This window comes from Amblyraja radiata, chromosome 3 (assembly GCF_010909765.2).
Source record: "Amblyraja radiata isolate CabotCenter1 chromosome 3, sAmbRad1.1.pri, whole genome shotgun sequence".
Classification (NCBI taxonomy): Eukaryota; Metazoa; Chordata; class Chondrichthyes; order Rajiformes; family Rajidae; genus Amblyraja; species Amblyraja radiata.
The window spans coordinates 23,504,700-23,526,701 of record NC_045958.1 but is presented as its reverse complement, the minus strand read 5'-3'; the positions used below and the strand labels follow the sequence as shown (position 1 = coordinate 23,526,701).

General features: G+C 46.1%; 1 protein-coding gene across 4 annotated transcripts in view; it reads right to left on the bottom strand.

The window, feature by feature from the left end:
• Nucleotides 1-22,002, bottom strand: part of commd10 (COMM domain containing 10) — a 99,916-nt gene that overhangs the window by 68,716 nt on the left and 9,198 nt on the right. For 3 of the 4 annotated variants that reach the window (XM_033017466.1, XM_033017465.1, XM_033017467.1), the window contains exons 3-5: nucleotides 17,853-17,963; nucleotides 8,391-8,546; nucleotides 1,787-1,897 (exon numbers count right to left, since the gene is read on the bottom strand). In XM_033017466.1, the coding sequence (XP_032873357.1) occupies nucleotides 1,787-1,897; nucleotides 8,391-8,546; nucleotides 17,853-17,963 (378 nt within the window). The remainder of the gene's footprint in view (nucleotides 1-1,786; nucleotides 1,898-8,390; nucleotides 8,547-17,852; nucleotides 17,964-22,002) is intronic. The other variant, XM_033017468.1, reaches the window with a different exon arrangement.

The following is a 22,002-nucleotide window of genomic DNA, read 5'->3' as shown; positions in this document are numbered from 1 at the left end:
TCTCCCCGTATTGCCTTTATAGTTCTCTTCTATTGCAACTCTCAGACTAGTTATAACACAAATTTGCTTCAAAAATTTAATGCTTTATGGGCATTGAGATATCTAATTTAAATCTTACAACTCGCTGGATTAAAATACACAAATGATATTGAGATTGCACCTCATATAACGGAACATGTGTTTAGCATAAACTCTTGGGTGATCTTCGAATGGCTTAAGAGGCAATGAAAAGCTGGCCAAAGCCACTAATCTAAGTGTCCTCTCATTAACTCTCATCATTAACTGCCCATTCACATTGGACACAAACTAAGGAGATTGTCAAGAGCCAATCACATTGGCAGTTGCAGAGTCATATGTACTCCAGAGTAGGTAAAGACAACAGATTTCATTCCTCGAAAAACATTATTGAATTGCAACAATCCAGTAGTTACAATGATTAGCTTTTGGTTTATAATTCCAGATTTATTAAGTTTAATTGCCATGATAGGATTCAAGATCTTATCTCTGAATCAATGGTTCAGAGCTCTGACTACTAGACCAGCATCTTAGCCACAATATTACAATCACCATATCACCGCTAGCACTGAAGTTATGTCTTTATTTTTAGATAAGATTTTAGAACTCGGCTCATTCCCTATCAAATGCTGCCAAGCTCTCACTGACATTTTTCAGAACACTCAATAGACTCGTGTCTCTTGGTTGAATTTTCCTATTTATTTATTTATCCAAGGCCAGCAAATATTGTTCATCCCCAAAGATGTGATTGCTGTTCATCTCACTCTTGATGAATAAATAACAAAGTTGCTAAAAGGTCAACCTGAGCACATAACCCGACTACAATTATACTCCTTAAGGGCCTGTCCCACTTACTCGTTTTTTTCGGCGACTTGCTGGCATGCGTCATAGTCGCAGCAGGTGGCAGAAAATTTTAAAAATGTTGAAAATCCAGCGACGAGCAGGAAAAGACACGACTCTTTGGGCCACTACTCACGACCATACAGGCGTCGCCCCGCGACATGTTGTGAATAGTGGCCCAAAGAGTCGTGTATGGTCCATGATCTCTTCTCCAGTATATATCCTAACTTACACATATCATATCTGAGAAAGCGGCGAGGAAATTTAAAGGATTTGAGAAAGAATACTTTTGCCCAGAGGATGGTTAAAATCTGAAACTCACTGCCTGAAGGGGTGGAGGAGATAGGCACTCACAAAATTTACTATGTTTTATATGACACAATGTGAGTAGTGTTTGAAGCGCCATGGCAAAAAAGGCTAGTTCCAGTACCTGAGAAATGGGATCAGGAGAGATGGGTGATGGCTGGGATTTACACTATGGACTGAAAGGCCCAATACCATGCCGTGTGATTCGATGACTATATTTTTTAATGTATCATTGAATACACTTTCTACTACTATACACACCAGCAAAAATAAATGTACCCTCAAGAAATTCAATTACACCTGCGTAGTTTCACATTTATCAATCACAATTAAATAACCTGACAACGGTTAGTGCTTAAAGCTCATAGAAATAAAATTCTTCCTTCAGTAAGAAATGGAACGGTAGGCAATATTTCAGAAAGTAATTGAACGGTATTTGCCAATTTAAGCAGAAGGGAAAGGAATAAAAGTGCACACAACAGAATAACCTGCCTGGCATAAATCCATTAAATGCACAACAATTTAGATCTGAATGCATAATAATGAATTGTTGCAGCTGATTAGCAAAAAGTATGTCAAATAGTACCACAGGGCAGTTTACCCCTTTATAATCATTTTTATTTACCTCAGAATCTTCACTAGTAATTCCAAGTTCAAGAACAGCATGGGGGGACTTCATTTTTGCTTGCAGTGACTGCCCCATTTCGAGGTTAAAACACCATCCAATTTTTTCAAGCTGCAAGCATGAACAGTTTTGGCAGATTAAGCACATTTTGTTGCATCTATATTCTAACACTGCTAAATTTATTATAGCACATAGCTCAATTTACTGTGCCTAACATCAGGGGAAACCTACTAGCTAAGTAGGAATATTTATTTCCATTATGGCATCGATATATTTGGGACACTTTATATCATGGTAAATTTACTAGCTATGTATGAAAATTCATTTTGAAGAGTGGTTTATAGCACCTAAATATTTAGAGCAATCAACAGGTTAAAGTTAGCCACGTTCTAGCACAATGAGTAATATTGTTCAATTACAGTTTATAGAAAAGAGAATTAGGGTGTGGTGTAGAAAAAGTTGTTACTTTGCTCACCCATTGATGTTAGACATTACTTCCTAATAAATGTTCACTTTGCATACATGTCTGCAAGACCAAACATTCAAAAATGATACACAATAATCATTTGGGCTCATAGATCTCTTTTCTAATTAATGAATTTAAACCTGCAACATTTGCATGTTTTAACAGGATAATGCCTGATGATTTGAGACAACCAACATTAAAATTTGGTGTCGGATATGAAGAGAAGGAGTGAAATGTAAAGCCTCAGGGTGTGATATTGGTGGAAGGAAACCGAGGGGATTGGAAAGAGGAGCTATCAAAAAACGAAAAAGGCATCTGAAAAGGAGCCACTTTGAGAACATTAAATACCATAGATGAGGTTTGAAGAACACATAACAATACAACCATACAACCCAAGAGCAGGCCCTCAAGCCCAAAATGTCTGTACCATCCCCAAAATGCTCTTCCACTGTAACACAAGTTACCTGGCCAGGCTCATTTCACAACACAAGGTCCAATATGTTCCCTTTTTGGGTTGGATTATCCAAATACTTTCAAGAAATCCTCTTATTTTTAAGGTCTTTCCATATTGCTTCAGCAGACAAGCCCACCAGTATGTACTTTCTGAGTGCTCCATGACAGACTCCCTGATTAGTAGCAAAACTCAGTCTGAGGAAGGGTCTCGACCTGAAGCGTCGAGGAAGGGTCTCGACCTGAAGCGTCACCAATTCTTTCTCTCCAGAGATGCGGCTTGTCCTGTAAAGTTACTCCAGCATTTTTAGTCTACCTTCAGTGTAAACCAGCATCTGCAGTTCCTTCCTACACAACTCCTCCACCTCTTTGTCCTCCCGCCCGACCATGTCTAAAACATCGAAACCCTGAAACATTAAATAGTGACCTTCTCGCAACCACGTTTTCGCAATGGCCACACTATCATAGTTCCAAGCACCAATCCAGAAAAGAATACTGCTTGCATTGAATTAAACACAATTCAGCCCATCAACATCACCATATACCTTTGCATTTTCCTCTCTGTCCTATCTTTGAGACTTATTGGTCCTAATCTCTACCTTCCCATCAATCCTTCCAATTTCATACCTACTCCTCTGGCTCCTACCCCTCACCCCCCTCACCCCCCTCACCCCCCTCCCCCCCCCCCCCCCCCTCTGGAACTCTCTGCCACAGAGGGTAGTCGAGGCCAGTTCATTGGCTATATTTAAGAGGGAGTTAGATGTGGCCCTTGTGGCTAAGGGGATCAGAGGGTATGGAGAGAAGGCAGGTACGGGATACTGAGTTGGATGATCAGCCATGATCATATTGAATGGTGGTGCAGGCTCGAAGGGCCGAATGGCCTACTCCTGCACCTAATTTCTATTTTTCTATGTTTCTATCTTCCTATCTCACTTGCACCTGCACTGGGAGTGATCCAGAGATTACTACCCCTGGGTGTTTTAATCTTCTGCCTAACCCTATATTCACTTCACAGGATCTCATCCCTTTTTCCACCCATGTCATTTGTGCAAATGTGCACAACGACTTCTGGCTGCTCGCGCTTCCCTTTAAGAATGTCTGCAATCTCTCAGAGATATCCTGGACCCTAGCACCAGGGAGGCAAGACACCACCTTTTCCCTACCCCTACAGTGCTTCAGAACCAGGCTCGAAGCTGCAGACCAGACCACTGCTCTCCTCCATAATTGTTTGCAAAGTCATGGAGTCATAGAGTGATATAGCTTGGAAACAGGCTCTTCGGCCCAACTTGCCCACACCAGCCAACATGAACAACTATACTAGTCACAACTACCTGTGTTTGGTCCATATCCCTCCAAACCTATCCTATCCATGCACCTGTCTAACTATTTCTTAAACATTGGGATAGTCCATGCCTCAATTACCTACTCTGGCAGCTTGTTCCATATCCCTCCACCTTTTGTGTGAAAAGGTTACCCCTCAGATTCCTATTAAATCTTTCCCCCTTTACCTTAAACCTATGCCCTCTTGCCCTCAATTCACCTACTCTGGCAAGTGACTGTGCATCAGCCCAATCTATTCCTCTCATGATTTTATACACCTCTATAAGATCACCCCTCATCCTCCTGCGCTCCAAGGAATAGAGTCCCAGCCTCTCTCAATAGTTCAGAGCCTCTCGTCCTGGCAACATCCTCGTAAATATTCTCTGTACCCTTTCCAGCTTGACAACATCTTTCCTATAACATGGTGCCAAGAACTGAACACAATACTCTAAATGCAGCCTCACCAATATCTTATACAACTGCAACATGACCTCCTAATTCCTATATTCAATACTCTGACTGTAAAGGCCAATGTGTCAAAAGCCTTTTTAACTACCCTATCTACCTGAGACTCCACCTTCATAGAACCATGCACCTGCACCCCTAGATCCCTCTGCTTCACAACACTCCTCAGAGCCCTACCATTCACTGTGTAGATCCTGCCCATGTTACAGTGCCCTCCATAATGTTTGGGACAAAGAACCATCAATTATTTATTTGCATCTGTACTCTACAATTTGAGATTTATAATAGAAAAAAAATTGCATGTGGTTAAAGTGCACATTGTCAGATTTTAATAAAGGCCATTTGTATACATTTTGGTTTCAGAAATTACAGCAGTGTTTATGCATAATCCCCCCATTTCAGGACACCATAATGTTTGGGTTTTCATTAATAATTAGAATTCATTTTGCTACTACCATCAGCAGTTGTATCATCAATGAAGATAAGTGAGCCAGTACCTTCAGCAGCCATATATGCCCAGGCCATAACACCCCTACCATCGTGTTTCACAGATGAGGTGGTATGATTTGGATCTTGGGCAGGTCCTTCTCTCCTCCATACTTTGCTCTTGCCATCACTCTGATATAAGTTAATCTTCGTCTCATCTGTCCACAAGACCATTTTCCAGAACTGTGGTTACTCTTTTAGGTACTTCTTGGCAAACTAACCTGGCCATCCTATTTTTGCAGCTAACCAGTGGTTTGCATCTTGCAGTTTAGCCTCTGTATTTCAGGTCATGAAGTCTTCTGCGGACAGTGGTCATTGACAATTCCACACCTAACTCCCGAAGAGTGTTTCTGATCTGCCGGACCAGTGTTTGGGTTTTTTCTATATTATAGAGAGAATTCTTCTGTCATCAGCTGTGGAGGTCTTCCTTGGCCTGCCAGTCACTTTGCGATTAGTAAGCGCACCAGTACTCTCTTTCTTCATAATGATGTTCCAAACAGTTGATTTTGGTAAGCCAAAGGTTTGGCTGATGTCTCTAACAGTTTTATTCTTGTTTCTCCATCTCATAATGGCTTCTTTGACTTTCATTGGCACAACTTTGGTCCTCATTTTGATAAACAGCAATAAAAGATTCCAAAAGGTGATGGAAAGACTGGAGGAAACACTAGGTGCTCAGAGTTCTCTTATACCTGCATTAAGGAAGCAATTAAACACACCTGAGCAATTACAAACACTTGTGAAGCCATGTGTCCCAAACATTATGGTGTCCTGAAATGGGGGGGGGGCTGTGTATAAACACAGCTGTAATTTCTACATGGTGAAACCAAAATGTAAAAGAAATACCCTTTAATAAAATCAGACACTTTAACCACATTTTTCAACCATGATTTTTTCTATTACAAATCTCAAATTGTGGATTACAGAGGCAAATAAATAAATTATGGGTTTTTGTCCCTAACATTATGGAGGGCACTGTATACTTCCCAAAGTAGAACGCCTCACATTTTTCTGTATTAAATTCCATCAACCATTCCTCAGCCCACCTGGCCAATCGATCAACATCCTGCTGTATTTTTTGATACCTAATTTCAACATCTGCAATACCACCCACTTTAGTGTCATCTGCAACCTTACCAATCATGTGGTCTGCATTCTCATCCAAATCATTGATATAGATGACCAACAGTAATGGGAGCAGCACCAAAACCTGAGGCACAATATTAGTCGCAGGTTCCCAGTCCGAGAAGCAACCTTCCACCATCAACCTCTGCTTCTTTCACTGAAGCCAATTTTCTATCCAGGGCTCCCACATTTTCTTCTCTGGTCTCCCACAATGTCCTTGGATTTATCTGATCAGGCCCTGGAGATTTGTCTACCTTCATACATAATAGTACCTTCAGCACCTCTTCGACCGTAACACTGACTGCTCTCAAGGCACTTCCATTGATTGCCCCAAGTTCATCTGTCCTCCTGTCTTTCATCAGTGTCAGATGACACTGTGGTAGTGGGCCTGATCTCAGACAACGAAGAGAAGGCCTACCGGGAGGAGGTGGCTGATCTGGCACTCTGGTGTCAGGACAACAGCCTCCTCTTGAACATCAAAAAAACCTAAGGAGCTGATCGTGGACTTTAGGAGGGCACATCATCTGAGGACATACACACCATTGAGGATAAATGGGCATACTGTGGATAGGGTGAGCTGTTTTAAATATCTGGGAGTCCACATCTCTGAGGATATGACATGGACATCACACGCCGCAGCACTCGTAAGGCAAGGCAGCGCCTTTACCACCTCAGGCAATTGAGGAAATTCAGTGTCTCCGAGGATCCTCCAGTGCTTCTACTAAGAGGCTGTGGAAAGCATCTTGTCTGGAAATATTACCATCTGGTTTGGGAATTGCTCTGCCAATGACAAGAAGGCTCTGCCATCGGCCGAACGCACTATGGGAACTTCACTCGCCCCCTGCAGGAACTATACATCAGGAGGTGCAACTCCAGAGCCAATAAAATCATGGGAGACCCCTTCCACCCATGCAACGGACTGTTACAGCTGCTACGGTCAGGCAAACGCCTCCGTTGCCATGCGGTGAGAACGAAGAGGTTGAGAAGGAGTTTCTTCCCAGAGGCCATTAGGACTGTAAACTCCTATCTCACCAGGGACTAACTTTTACTGTACCACTCTACTGCTTTTTTTTTTTAATTGCTGTTTTTTTCCCTTTTTCCTTCCGCCCACAATATTTAATATGTAAAAGAATATGTGATTCTGTTCCATTCTGTTTGTAGTTTGTTTGGTTGTTTGTTTGTTTGTCTTTTTGCACGAAGTCCACGAACATTGCCACTTTTCATTTCACTGCACATCTCGTATGTATATGTGACGAATAAACTTGACTTGACTTGACTTGACTTGACTTTCTTCACGGTAAATGCAGAGGAGAAATACTCATGGAGAACCTTGCCCATCTTCTGTGGCTTCCACATAGAGGGGTCCCACTATCTCTCATTACCCTTTTTCCCCTTTAAGTATTTATAAAATCTCTTGAATTGTCCGTAATGCTATCTGCCAGAGTTACTTCCTGGCCTCTTTTTGCCCTTCTGATTTTCTTTTTTACTTTGCTCCTTATTTCCCGAAACTCCTCCAGGGATACACTTGATCCCAGCTGCCTATGCGTCCTTCTTATTCTTGACCAATGCCTTAATATTCCTCGTCAGATACGTATTTGTCTTTAATGGTTCATGTGGACACATGGCAAAATGTGACAAATATAAAGTAATTCTACAAAGGTCCATGGTCTATTCTTTCTTACCACCTCTAATACGTCAAGTCAAGTCACATTTATTTATATAGCACATTTAAAAAACAACTCTCGTTGGCCAAAGTGCTTTACATTTGTTATAAGAATAGTATAAACAAACAAACTACATACATACTGTATATCCCTCGCTCAGTGGACGTCAGGAAAGGCTTGGGAGTATAGATAAGATTTTAGTCTTGACTTAAAGGAGTCGATGGAGGGAGCAGTTCTGATGGGAAGGGGGATGCTGTTCCACAGTCTAGGAGCTGCAACCGCAAAGGCGCGGTCGCCCCTAAGCTTATGCCTAGACCGCGGGATATTCAGTAGCCCCAAGTCGGCCGATCTGAGGGACCTGGAGGTGGAGTGGTGGGTAGAAGGCTTTTAATGTAGGAGGGGGCAAGCCCATTGAGGGCTTTGTAGACATAGAGGAGGGTCTTGAAATGTATAATAAGTACTATCAAATTAATCACGAATTTCCTTGTAGATACAGTAATCTCTTTGGTGATAATACCACGGCAAATACACATCAACGTACATATTTCTGGATATTTATGTAGCATCTAATTTATTTTTGAAAGAGAAATCCTCATCTCTATTAAATTTTGATCTGTAGGCTTGTTCTTACCCTTTTAGGAGCAAAAGCATTTTGCCTCAATTTTTCAATGAAATCTTGACCCATATTTGTCCAAGCCTGGGAAAAAGCCTCTGCCTTCTCCTGATTCAGGTGGATATTTTCTAATTGTTGCTGAAGAGCAGTAGGTTTCACATTGTAGTAGGCTGCCTGGTGAGAAATGACAAAAGCACAGTGAAACACACATTTAAGATCGAATAATTTAACGCAAATTAATTACAAAAGCATTTGTACGATTTTTTTGAAACAGACACTATTTTCAAAATTATTGATAGTGCTTCAACTTCTTACTGTCACAAATTACGCTTATTTGATCCCAATATAATTTTTATAGCCACTGTAAATAAGCTTGTGCTTAGAAAGAACTTGAAACTGAAGAAATAAAATGATCTTGAAACATTTGGTATTTTTACTTTGTCAATTTGGACAAAATGTTTCCCACATCATAAAAGTGATTTGACATCAAAATTTAGCGGAGGTTATTATTGAAGCCTTGCAATTGCATGCCTTTTTTTCCCTGCTTACCGTATTTCCCGGCAATGAAGGCGCTATTTTTTACCAAAAAATAAGGCACGAAAATATACCTGCATCTTGGAGGCCGAAGTTTAGGTTGTTAGCCAAGAAAGATAGACTTGGCTATCCCTCAAGAATGATGTTGCCAAGTCTATCCCTCATTGCTGGCAGCTGATGGGAAGTGGCTGTAAAGTGGGCAGCGGCTGTAAAAAGAAGACAGCACCGCTGGGGGGGGGGGGGGGGAGGAAGTGTTCCTTTCACAGTGTGTGGGGAGTCTGACCCGGGTCAGCACGGCCTGGGCGGCACAAATTGGCTGGGAGTTGCGGGGAGGGCAGGAGCGGTGAGAAGGAGAGGGTCGTGGATCATGCCAGCAACTCACTCACTCATCGCTACCGTGGCGCTCCGGACGCGGAGCCACCGCATTGTGGCCGGGGAGGGATGTAGCTCGGGTGGTTGCAAGCGGCCGCCGGGACCGGACAGTGGAACCGGCCGCCACCTCACCGCCTTCTGCCAGCCCGCCCACCAGCCAGCCACGGTGTCCTTTGGCACAGGCGCAACCGGTGGAGATAGTGGTTGACTGGTAGCTAATGGGCGGAAAGCTGGCTGCTCCGTCCCGGGCTCGCTGTCTCTCTCTCCCTCTACTAGTCCCGGGGCAGGCGACCCGGTCGCTACAGCCAGTCCCGGGGCGGGTGACCTGGGAACTGCAGCTAGTCTCGGGAACGCGAATGTTCTGGAAACTGAAGCCAGTCCCGGGGACACGAGGGATCTGGGAACTCCAGCCAGTCCCGGGGCATGCAGGCGATGTTGCCGACCCCTGGACTAAACCAAACCCTAGATCCTGTCCCGCCATGCTTTTCTCAAAATATAGCAACTTAAATTGGGGGTGCGTGATCAATGCAGGTGCTGCTTCATTGCCGGGGGGTGGAGGCAGGGGGGAGAGGGGGTGGGGAGGAAGGAGAGTGGGGGAGGGGGAGAGGAGGGAGGGAAGAGGGGGAGAGAGGAGGGTGGAGCAGGGAGGAGAGGAGGGGTGGAGAGGAGGGGAGGAGAGGGGGGAGAGGAGGGAGGGAGAGGAGGGGGGAGAGGAGGGGAGAGAGGAGGGGGGAGAGGAGGGGGAGAGGAGGAGGAGAGAAGAAACAGGGGGAGGGAAGAGGAGGGGGGAAGAAGAGGAGGGGGGAAGAAGAGGAGGGGGGGAAGAAGAGGAGGGGGGGAAGAGGAGGGGGGAGCGGGTAGCAGCGTGGGGGTGTGGGTAGCAGCAGGGAAGGGCGGGTAGCAGCGGAAGGGAGCGGGTAGCAGCAGGGGAGCGGGTAGCAGCGGGGGGAGGAGCGGTTAGCAGCGGGGGGGAGGAGGCGGTTAGCAGCGGGGGGAGGAGCGGTTAGCAGCGGGGGGAGGAGCGGTTAGCAGCGGGGAGAGGAGCGGTTAGCAGCGGGGGCAGGCGAGGGGTAGCAGCGGGGGGAGGACGCGGTTAGCAGCGGGGGGAGGAGCGGTTAGCAGCGGGGGGAGGAGCGGTTAGCAGCGGGGGGAGGAGCGGTTAGCAGCGGGGGGAGGAGCGGTTAGCAGCGGGGGGAGGAGCGGTTAGCAGCGGGGGGAGGAGCGGTTAGCAGCGGGGGGAGGAGCGGTTAGCAGCGGGGGAGGAGCGGTTAGCAGCGGGGGGAGGAGCGGTTAGCAGCGGGGGGAGGAGCAGTTAGCAGCGGGGGAGGAGCGGTTAGCAGCGGGGGGAGGAGAGGTTAGCAGCGAGGGAAACGGGTAGCAGTGGGGAGGAGCGGTTAGCAGTGGGGGGAACGGGTTGCAGTGGGGAGGAGAGAGTTGCAGCGGGGGAAAGCGGTCAACACAGCGACCAAAGGACGTGTGGAAAACAGTGCCCAGTGCGTGGAAGACACTCACGCACAGCGCGAGCAAGACGGCAGCAAGCAGATCCATTGTGATGTCATCAGCTCGTTTATTTTCAAAGGTTTTTGAGATTTGTGAACATTTTGAAGAAATAAAGCATCTTAAGGACAAGGCGATTTTTTACTTCACGTGATAAAACTCTACAGGAATATGCAAAAATGTTACCGTTAAGAGCGTCATTTTTTCGAGCAGTATGATTATATACACATAACACACACAAACACACATCCAAGATTAGAGTTTTATAAGTATAGAGATATGATATTTGGGTCCCGTCCCAACGCGCGATTGCGGAGGGGGAGTGGCGGCGACTTGCGGGATCACCATATAACCATATAACAATTACAGCACGGAAACAGGCCATTTCGGCCCTTCTAGTCCGTGCTGAACACTTATTCGCCTCTAGTCCCATCTACCTGCACTGAGACCATAACCCTCCATTCCTTTCCCTTCCATATAACTATCCAATTTATTTTTAAATGAGAAAATCGAACCTGCCTCCATCACTTCCACTGGAATCTCATTCCACACAGCTACCACTCTCTGAGTAAAGAAGTTCCCCCTCATGTTACCCCTAAACTTCTGTCCCTTAATTCTCGTCATGTCATCTTCTTTGAATCTTCCCTACTCTCAATGGGAAAAGCTTATCCAAATCAACTCTGTCTATCCCTCTCATCATTTTAAAGACCTCTATCAAGTCACCCCTTAACCTTCTGCACTCCAAAGAATAAAGGCCTAACTTGTTCAACCTTTCTCTGTAACTTAGTTGCTGAAACCCAGGCAACATTCTAGTAAATCTCCTCTGTACTCTCTCTATTTTGTTGACATCCTTCCTATAATTAGGCGACCAAAATTGTACACCATACTTCAGAATTGGCCTCACCAATGCCTTGTACAATTTTAACATTACATCCCAACTTCTATACTCAATGCTCTGATTTATAAAGGCCAGCACACCAAAAGCTTTCTTTACCACCCTATCTACATGAGATTCCACCTTCAAGGAACTGTGCAGTTATTCCTAGATCCCTCTGTTCCCCTGCATACCTCCTCACTACCATTTACCATGTACGTCCTATTTTGATTTGTCCTGCCAAATGTAGCACCTCACACTTATCAGCATTAAACTCCATCTGCCATCTTTCAGCCCACTCTTCCAAATGGCCTAAAACTCTCTGTAGACTTTGAAAATCTACTTCATTATCCACACCACCTATCAGTATCATCTGCATACTTACTAATCCAATTTACCACACCATCATCCACATCATTGATATGCATGACAAACAACAGTGGACCCAACACAGATCCCTGTGGCACCCCACTAGTCACCGGCCTCCAACCTGACAAACAGCCATCCACCATTACTCTCTGGCATCTCCCATTCAGCCACTGTTGAATCCATCTTGCTACTCCACCATTAATACCCAACCATTGAACCTTCTTAACCAACCTTCCATGAGGAACCTTGTCAAAGGCCTTACTGAAGTCCATATACACAACATCCACTGCTTTACCCTCATCAATTTCCCGAGTAACCTCTTCAAAAAATTCAAGATTAGTCAAACATAACCTTCCAGGCACAAATCCATGTTGACTGTTCCTAATCAGACCCTGTTTATCCAGATGCTTAAATATATTATCTCTAAGTATCCTTTCCATTAATTTGCCCACCACTGACGTCAAACTAACAGGTCTATAATTGCTAGGTTTACTCTTAGAATCCTTTTTAAACAATGGAACAACATGCGCAGTATGCCAATCCTCCGGCACTATTCCTGTTTCTAATGACAATTGAAATATTTCTGTCATAGCCCCTGCTATTTCTACACTAACTTCCCTCAATGTCCTAGGAAATATCCTGTCAGGACCTGGAGACTTATCCACTTTTATATTTTTCAAAAGTGTCAGTACTTCCTCTTCTTTGAATCTCATAGTTTCCATAGCTACTCTACTTGTTTCCCTTACCTCACATAATTCAATATCCTTCTCCTTGGTGAATACCGAAGAAAGGAAATTGTCCAATATCTTCCCCATCTCTTTTGGCTCTGCAGATAGCTGTCCACTCTGACTCTCTAATGGACCAATGTTATCCCTCGTTATCCTTTTGCTATTAATATAGCTGTAGAAACCCTTTGGATTTACTTTCACCTTACTTGCCAAAGCAACCTCATATCTTCTTTTAGCTTTTCTAATTTATTTCTTAAGATTCTTTTTACATTCTTTATACTCCCCAAGCACCTAATTTACTCCATTCTGCCTATAATTAGTAGATCTCTCTTTTTTTTCTGAACCAAGTGTCCAATTTCCCTTGAAAACCATGGCTCTTTCCAATTTCCTTTCAAACGAACAGGGACATAAAGATTCTGTACTCTTAAAATGTCATCTTTAAATGTCCTCCATTTCTCCTCCACATCCTTCCCATAAAACAAAATGTCCCCATTCACTCCTTTTAAATCCTTTCGCATCTCCTCAAAGTTAGCCTTTCTCCAATCAAAAATCTCAACCCTAGGTCCAGTTCTGACCCTCTCCATAATTATATTGAAACTAATGGTATTGTGATCACTGGACCCGAAGTGTTCCCCAACACATACCTCCGCCACCTGACCTGTCTCATTTCCTAACAGGAGGTCCAGCACTGCCCCTTCTCTAGTAGGTACCTCTATGTATTGCTGCAAAAAACTATCCTGCACACATTTTACAAACTCCAAACCATCCAGCCCATTTACAGAATGTGTTTCCCAGTCTATGTGTGGAAAATTGAAATCTCCCACAATCACTACCTTGTGCTTACTACTAATATCTGCGATCTCCTTACATATTTGCTCTTCCAATTCTCGCTCCCCATTAGGCGGTCTTTAATACACCCCTATAAGTGTTGCTACACCTTTCCCATTTCTCAGTTCCACCCAAATAGCCTCCCTAGACGAGCCCTCTAATCTATCCTGCCAAAGCACTGCTGTAATATCTTCCTTGACAAGCAATGCAACACCTCCACCTCTTATCACACCTGAAGCAACGAAATCCTGGAATATTTAGTTTCCAATCACAGCACTCCTGCAACCATGTTTCACTGACCGCCACAACATCATACTTCCAGGTGTCAATCCAGGCTCTAAGCTCATCAACCTTTCTTACAATGCTCCTAGCATTAAAATATTCACATTAAAGAAACCCACCCCCTCGTATTCTCTGTGTATTATCTTTTTCTTCTTTCTCCCCTACATTTTGTGTCCGAGTGCTACCCTTCTCTGCCACCTGCCTCACACACTGACTACTAGCTTTCCCTATTTGAGTCCCTCACACACACACTAACCACCCTCCAGACACACTTACCATCCCCCTTGATATTATATTAATATTATTCATTCGCTCCTTTTACCCCATCCTCCACCCTAACCACTCACGCATCGCCCCCAACTCGCAGGCGGGCCTGAAAGGAAGAGGGAGAAAGGGCATAGGCAGAGAGAGGGCAGGGGCAGAGGGTGGGCAGGGGCAGAGGGAGGGAAGGGGCAGAGGGAGGGCAGGGGCAGAGGGAGGGCAGGGGCAGAGGGAGGGCAGGGGCAGAGGGAGGGCAGGGGCAGAGGGAGGGCAGGGGCAGAGGGAGGGCAGGGGCAGAAGGAGGGCAGGAGCAGAGGGAGGGCAGGGGCAGAGGGAGGGCAGGGGCAGAGGGAGGGCAGGGGCAGAGGGAGGGCAGGGGCAGAAGCAGAGGGAGGGCAGGGGCAGAAGCAGAGGGAGGGCAGCAGGGGCAGAGAGAGGGCAGCAGGGGCAGAGGGAGGGCAGCAGGGGCAGAGGGAGGGCAGCAGGGGCAGAGGGAGGGCAGCAGGGGCAGAGGGAGGGCAGCAGGGGCAGAGGGAGGGCAGGGGCAGAGGGAGGGCAGGGGCAGAGGGGGCAGAAGAGAGGAAGTGGGGAAGAGAAGGAGTGGGGGGCAGAGAGGGAGGGGGTAGAGTTTGATGGGTGGGGGGGAGGGGGGGGAGGAGCTGCGTCACAGGGGAGGTCTGGTTCCCGAAAGCAATTGTCCCTCACTCCGGGCTCCCGGCTCCGCTTCTGCCCAGGTACAGTCACCGGGCTCGGTCTGCGGCAGCAACCTCCACACCGTTTGCTGACCCGGGGCGAGAATTCGGGGGAAAGTGGTCGGGGGGGGGTGACATCACTCGCAGCACAAGCAAGAACAGCAGGCACGCAGACCCATTGAGACATCATTAGCGAAAGACAGTGGGTTTTTTTCAAAGCTTTGACAGATTTTTGAACACTTTCATTAATAACTCGAGAAATAAAGCATGAATTTTTCAGATAAGGCGATTTTGGACTCCAGGAGCAAAATCTCTGCCAAAATATGTAAAATTGTCATCGTTAGCGTGTCGTTTTTTCGAGTAGATGTGATTATAAACAAACAAATAAACACCCACATACACATCCAAGATCAGACCTTTAATAGTTACTAGACCAAGTGGGAACCATTGTGTCCCATCCCCTCAACACGCGGTTAAGCTGCAGCGTCACACACACACTAACCACCCCCCCTCCCCACATACACACTAACCACCCCCCACACACACACTAACCACCCCCCCTGATATTATATTAATACTATTTATTTGCTCCTTTTACCCCATCAATCATAGCCCCCAACACGTAGGCACGGCTAGAGATGGAGGGGGAGAGAGGGCAGGGGCAGAGAGAGGGCGGGGGCAGATGGAGGGCGGGGGCAGATGGAGTGCAGGGGCAGAGGGAGGACAGGGGCAGAGGGAGGATAGGGGCAGAGGGAGGACAGGGGCAGAGGGAGGACAGTGGCAGAGGGAGGGCAAGGGTAGAGGGCAGAGTGGCCAGAGGGGACGGCAGAGAGGGAGTGGGAGGGAGGCAGAGAGGGAGAGTGGGGCAGAGGGAGGGGGGCGGAGGAGGGATGGGGGGCCGCGGCATCACAGGGGAGGGCTGGTTCCCAAACGCAATAGTCCTTCACTCCAGGCTCCTGGATCTGCTTCTGCCCAGGTCCAGTAGCCGGGCTCGGCCTGCGGCAGCAACCTCTCCACCAAGCAATCCCCGAGAGAAAGCAACCACCAGGCGTCGTTTGAATAATGGGGGGGGGGGAGGGAGATTTCATTAATAACTCGAGAAATAAAGCATGAATTTTTCAGATAAGGCGTTTTGGTCTCCAGGGGAAAAATCTCTTCCAGAATATGTAAAATTTTACAGTTACCGCGTCGATTTTTCGAGAAGATGAGATTACACACACACAAATCCACATACAAAATCAGACTAGGTACTAGACTAACTGGGACCCGTTGCGTCCCATGTTCACAGGGGAGGGCTGGGCTCCCAACACAACATTCCACCTCTCCACCAATTCCAATATTGGTGGCCAGTGGGGGGGGGGGGGGGGGGGGGGGGGGGGCTTTCTGGAGCGCTAGTATGGATGTTGTGGGCCGAAGGGACTGGTTTCCAGAGGGTTAGTATGGACATTGTGGGTAGAATGGATTCTTGGGCTGGCAACTCAGTCACTCAGGCCTGGTAGCTCAGTCACTCAAGCCTGGTAGGCTGGCAGCTCAGTCACTCAGGCCTGGTGGGCTGCAGCTCACTCGCTCAAGGCTGGTGGGCTGGCAGCTCACTCACTCAGGGCTGGCGGGCTGGCAGTTCAGTCACTCACGGCTGGTGGGCTGGCAGTTGATTGACTCACGGCTGGTGGGTTGGCAGTTCACACACGGCTATTCCTTGAAATTCCATTTCAAAGAGCGTGCAGGCCACCAAATTCAAATGCAATTTCATCCCATTTCAAGCAGAGTGCAGGCCACCAAATTCAAATGCAATTTCATACAATTTCAAGCAGAGTGCAGGCCACCAAATTCAAATGCAATTTCATACCATTTCAAGCAGAGTGCAGGCCACCAAATTCAAATGCAATTTCATACCATTTAGGCTTTATACTCCACGCCCCCCCCCCCCCCCCCCCCCCGGAAGTGGCGTTACCTTCATCATGGTGATTGATAGATGATTGACAGACAATCAGCTGATCTCAAGATTTTTTTAAACATTCATTACTTTTTAATTTTTCATTGATCGGAAAAATCCTCGGGGCTGCCTCAGCGGAGGAAGACTGTGAGTAAGATGGCCAAAAATCATAGCAATATATGGTAGCGTTTTTCTAAAATCAATATACAGCGCAGACAGGAAGTGGTCAAGATGAGACCATAGAAGTTTTAGTTATAGAGAAGACTAGACAAAGTGGGACCTGTTGGGTCCCGTCCCCTCAATGCGCGGTTGCGAGAGGGCAGCCTGCGGCATCACACACACACTAACCACCCCCCACACACACTAACCACCCTACACACACACATACACAAAGCATCCCCCTTGATATTATGTTAATATTATTCTGATTTTTAATAGTTACTAGACCAAGTGGGACCCATTGGGTCCCTGTCATACGGGAGGCCTGGTACCCCAACGCAACCAGTTCCCCAACACAATATTCCACCACTCACCCATAACCCCCACGGGAGGCCTGGTCCCCCAACATAACCCGTTCCCCAAGGCAATATTCCACCACTCACCCGTTTCTCCAACACAACCCGTTCCCCCAACGCAATTTAAACTTTTTTAAAAATGCAATTGCACTTGCTAGCTAGCAGAACTCAGTGTACTGTGACTTTAAAAAAATGCATTTGCACTTGCTAGGGCTAGCAGGACTCGGTGTACTTGGATAGCATCAATGTTGCGAGCAGGGCTAAACACAGGGAATAAGCGAAAGACAGTTGTTTTTTCCCAACGTTTTTTGAGATTTTTGAACATTTTCATTAATAACGAGAAATAATGCATGAATATTTTCGATAAGGCGACTTTGGACTCCACAGGATAAATCTCTATCGGAATATGTGAAAATTTTACCGTTAGCGCGTCGTTTTTTTGAGAAGATGTGATTGCACACGAACATATAAACACGCAAATCCCCATCCAAGATCAGAGTTTTAATAGTTACTAGACTAAGTGGAACCCGTTTTAATTAAAAGAAGAACATTCTTGGGTCCAGACATTATGCAAAGTAAATTCCTTTTATTTCACCTGTTCCAAGATAAAAGATACAGTTTCCAGCACCAAGCGAAGTTCATATTTTTCAAGAGAAAGTGCTGCTTGGAGTTTTTCTCTCTCTTCTTCGTTAAATGAATGTTCATCCTAAAATGGTATTTGATTAGCACAGTACAAGAAAAGCTTTAGTCAACATTAAGATAATTGCAAGCATTATTATAAAATGAGGAAAATTTTAATTTCTGAGTGATAGCTACAACATGACAAAGTTACATTTAAAAAGTTAACTTTTCCAATCCAAACTAAAATGAGACACTGAAATGTAAACCCAAAAATAGGTAGAAGGGCATGTTCGGACGAGGATACTACAACTCTGCAATGTGATTGAATGTCGGGTTGAAAGTTTGGCAAATGGAATTTAATGTGGGAAAGTGTGAAGTCTTGCACTTCAGTGATGGCTGCAAAGGCAGATTACCTAAATGAATAGAGACAAGTGAAATGAAGAGGTATTTACCCTATTTTGTGCATGGTTCACAAAAGAAATGCAGGCACGTGCAACAAATGTTTAACCATTTAACCAGGCAAATGGAATAATGGCTTTTATTGCAAAGAGGCTGGAGTTTGTAAATTTGCAGAGGAGGGTGTTCCCACCAACACCATCCAAATGCTCCCTATCCAGAAGATTGAGGAAATGCGGTATGTTGACAAATTATTAAACTTCTACAGGTGTACAATAGAGAGCATACTGATTGGTTCAGCAATTCGAATGCCCAAGAATGAAGGAGGCTACAGAGAGTGTAGACATTGCCTAATATATCTCAGTATTGACCACCCCACCAACGAACAGATTTACAGGAGGTTCTGTCTAAAAAAAGGCAATATCAGAGACACACACAACCAAGGTCATGCTCTCATTTCACTCTCAGCATTGGGAAGAGTCATAGAGTGACACAGTGTGGAAACAGGCCCTTCGGCCCAACTTGCCCACACCGGCTAACATGACCCAGCTACACTAGTCCCACCTGCCAGTGTTTGGTCCATATCCCTCCAAACTTGTCCTATCCATGTACCTGTCTAACTGTTTCTTAAATGTTGGGACAGTTCTAGCCTCAACAACCTCCTCTGGCAGCTTGTTCCATATACCCATCACCTTTTGTGTGCAAAAAGTTACCCCTCAGATTCCTATTAAATCTTTTCCCCTTCACCTTGAGGAATACAGAAGCATGAAAGCCATGATCACCAGTTTCAAGAACAGATTATTCCTTGCAGCTATCAGACCCTTGAACATAGCACAACACTAACCACTACCTGACCAACAATGATAGTCTATGGATTGTCTCTTTGGTTGCACTGTGGACTTTGGTTTTGCATTTTTATGTTACCCAGTACAGGTGCACAACCTTTTATCTGAAAGTCTTGGGACCAGACACTTTTCGTAATTCAGAATTTGTCGGCCTTCCGAATGGAAATTTTTTAGCGTAGATTTTAATGACTGGTAGAGTGCTCACTCATATCCGCAAGGTCGCGAGTTTGCGCCTTGATCCCGGCAGTTACTCGGTCGCGAGTATGCGTCTTCAATGTCGTTTTTTCTTGCAGAATAAATGTCTGTATGAAATGCAGTGTGTTGAATGAATTCCTGAATTTGTAAATGTGCCCGCAGCATTGAATCACCTCTCGCACTCATGTCACCCTAGCGGGGCTACATGCCCTTAGGCGTCCTAGCTCGGGGATTCTTGAATCCCCGAGCTAGGTCGCGAGTTTGCGCCTCGATCCTGTCAGTTACTCGGTCGCGAGTTTGAGTCTTCAATGTAGTTTTTTCTTGCAGAATAAATGTTTGTATGAAATGCAGTGTAGGAGAGGTGTACTGACTGTGTGGGCAGAACTTTGGAAGTGATTGCCCACCAGTCTAAAAAGCCGCTGTGTCTCCCTGTCCCTGGGATAGCAGGGGGCGATCAAACAGCACAATACCCCCCTCCTCCTCCAACTCCAGAGGAATCCGCTCCCCGATGGGCCGCTACGGCGACAAGTGGCAGTTTGCCCACAGCCCGAGCTGCGCCCCCTCATCCGCCACCCCAAGAACAAGACGTACCTTGCACACCATCAGCTTCTGCCCCAACGTGTTCCTCTGGAGTTGGAGCGGGGCTGGGCTGGAGTTGCTGCTGGCTGTGGGTCTCTGGGATCTCCGTACTTGCAGTGGGCCTGATGGTCGGTGTCCCGTTGGTCCTGACGTCTCCTGGACTGGAGCTGAGACTGGGAACTGTACCGCCCTTGCCCCCTCCCTTTGCAACTGCAAACAACCCCACTCTCCTGCAAGGGCGGTACAGTTCCCAGAGGATGGCAGGTGGCCGGAGACGTCAGGACCAACAGGAACCCGCTCCCCGATGGGCCCCTACGACGCCCCGAGCTGCGCCCCATCATCCGCAACCCAGGTTCCTCTGTAGTTGGAGCGGGGCTGGGCTGCTGTTGGCTGTGGGTCTCTGGGATCTCCGTGCTTGCAGTGGGCCTGGGGGTCGGTGTCCCGATGAGGGGGCGCAGCTCGGGGAATGGCTTCTGGTGGTCCTGACGTCTCCGGCCAGTTTGCAGTTTTCCTCTGGAGTTGGAACGGGGCTGGGCTGCTGCTGGCTGTGGGTCTCTGGGATCTCCGTGCTTGCAGTGGGCCTGGGGGTCGGTGTCCCGTTGGTCCTGACGTCTCCGGTGACTGGCACTGACCTGCTGGTATCGCCGACGTGAAGACAGTGCAAAGCCCCCGCGCCGGTGCAATGAGCGGGGAGCTGGAGAGGGGAGGGAAGGGGTCACACACATGGCCGGGAAGCAGAGGGGTGTAGCTGGGGTGAAACTGAAGGGAGCGACAATCTGCTGCTGCCTGCCCGCCGAGTTAAAAAGTTCCCACGCAAGACTCACGATACACTGTGTATCGCGAGTCTACCGTGGGAACTTTTTAACTCAGCGGGCAGGCAGCAGCATATTGTCAATTATTAACCCTCCCACGCAATATACCCTCACCTTCTCTTTTATGAATGGGGATTTAGTTCCCCTTTCTTCGAGGACCGACCGGAGGTTCCGCTGTCACCTCTGCGGGCCGCCCTCGGTGAACGTTTTCAAGGACCTTTCTTCAAGGACCGAAAAAATGTCCACTATTCGGAGGTTTTCGTTATTTGGATCTTCGGATAAAAGGTTGTGCACCTGTATTACTGTTATTAATTTATTTTATTATTGGTTATATATATGTATTTGTGTTATTGTATTATTGGGCCTGTTAACCTGCAGTAAGAATTTCATTGTGCTGTTGTCAGTACATTTGACAGTTAAACATACTTGATTTGAGTTTGGAAATACAGGAGCTGTGTTACAATTTTAAAGGGTGTTGGTTAGGCCACATCTGTGATACCATGCACAGTTTTGTGTCCCTTACCAATGAGAAGAGACACTGCATTGGAGACAAACCAAGGGAGATTTACCAGGTCTATCTCTGAGATACAGGGATCATCCAATCAAGAAAGGCTGAGCAGGTTGAGTCTGTATTCTTTGATTTAGCAGAAGATGCTTATATTATTGAAATAAAAGCTCTCAGGGGACAGAACAGGAAAGTTGAGTTGTTTCACTCATGGGCAAATGTCAAATGGTTACAAGATAAGAAACTGGTCATCGAACGCCAAAGTGCACAGTAATTTCTTCTTGCAGAGAGCTGTGAATCCCTAATTCTCTAACGCAGACGGTCGCACAGGTTAGATCACGAGAATTTTTTAAAGTAGAGGTACATATATATATATTTTAAAAAGATCAGGGAATTGAGAGCATTGGGGAAATAGCAAAGCTGGGGAGTTGAAGCCTAAGGTAGATCAGCCATCGAACGGCATGGCAAGCTTGAGGGATTGGATGGTCTATTCCTGCTCTTACTTTCTTGCATGATTTTGTTCTGATAAATGATCGTTGGTCTTAAATATTAATTCTTTCCACAATGCTGAATATTTCTACCATATTTTGTTTGAATAATTGCATTATTTGAAGACAATTGTACAGAAATATAAGTGTGCATTTTCTGCACACAGGTACAAGCATGGATCAACCAATTTTTAAATTAATTAGCAGTGCAAAGAGAATGTTTCTCTGTTTTTAAATCCATGAAACCACAGTGGTAATGATAAATGTCCCAAAAAACAGCAAATCATCATCACTGGGGAATCGC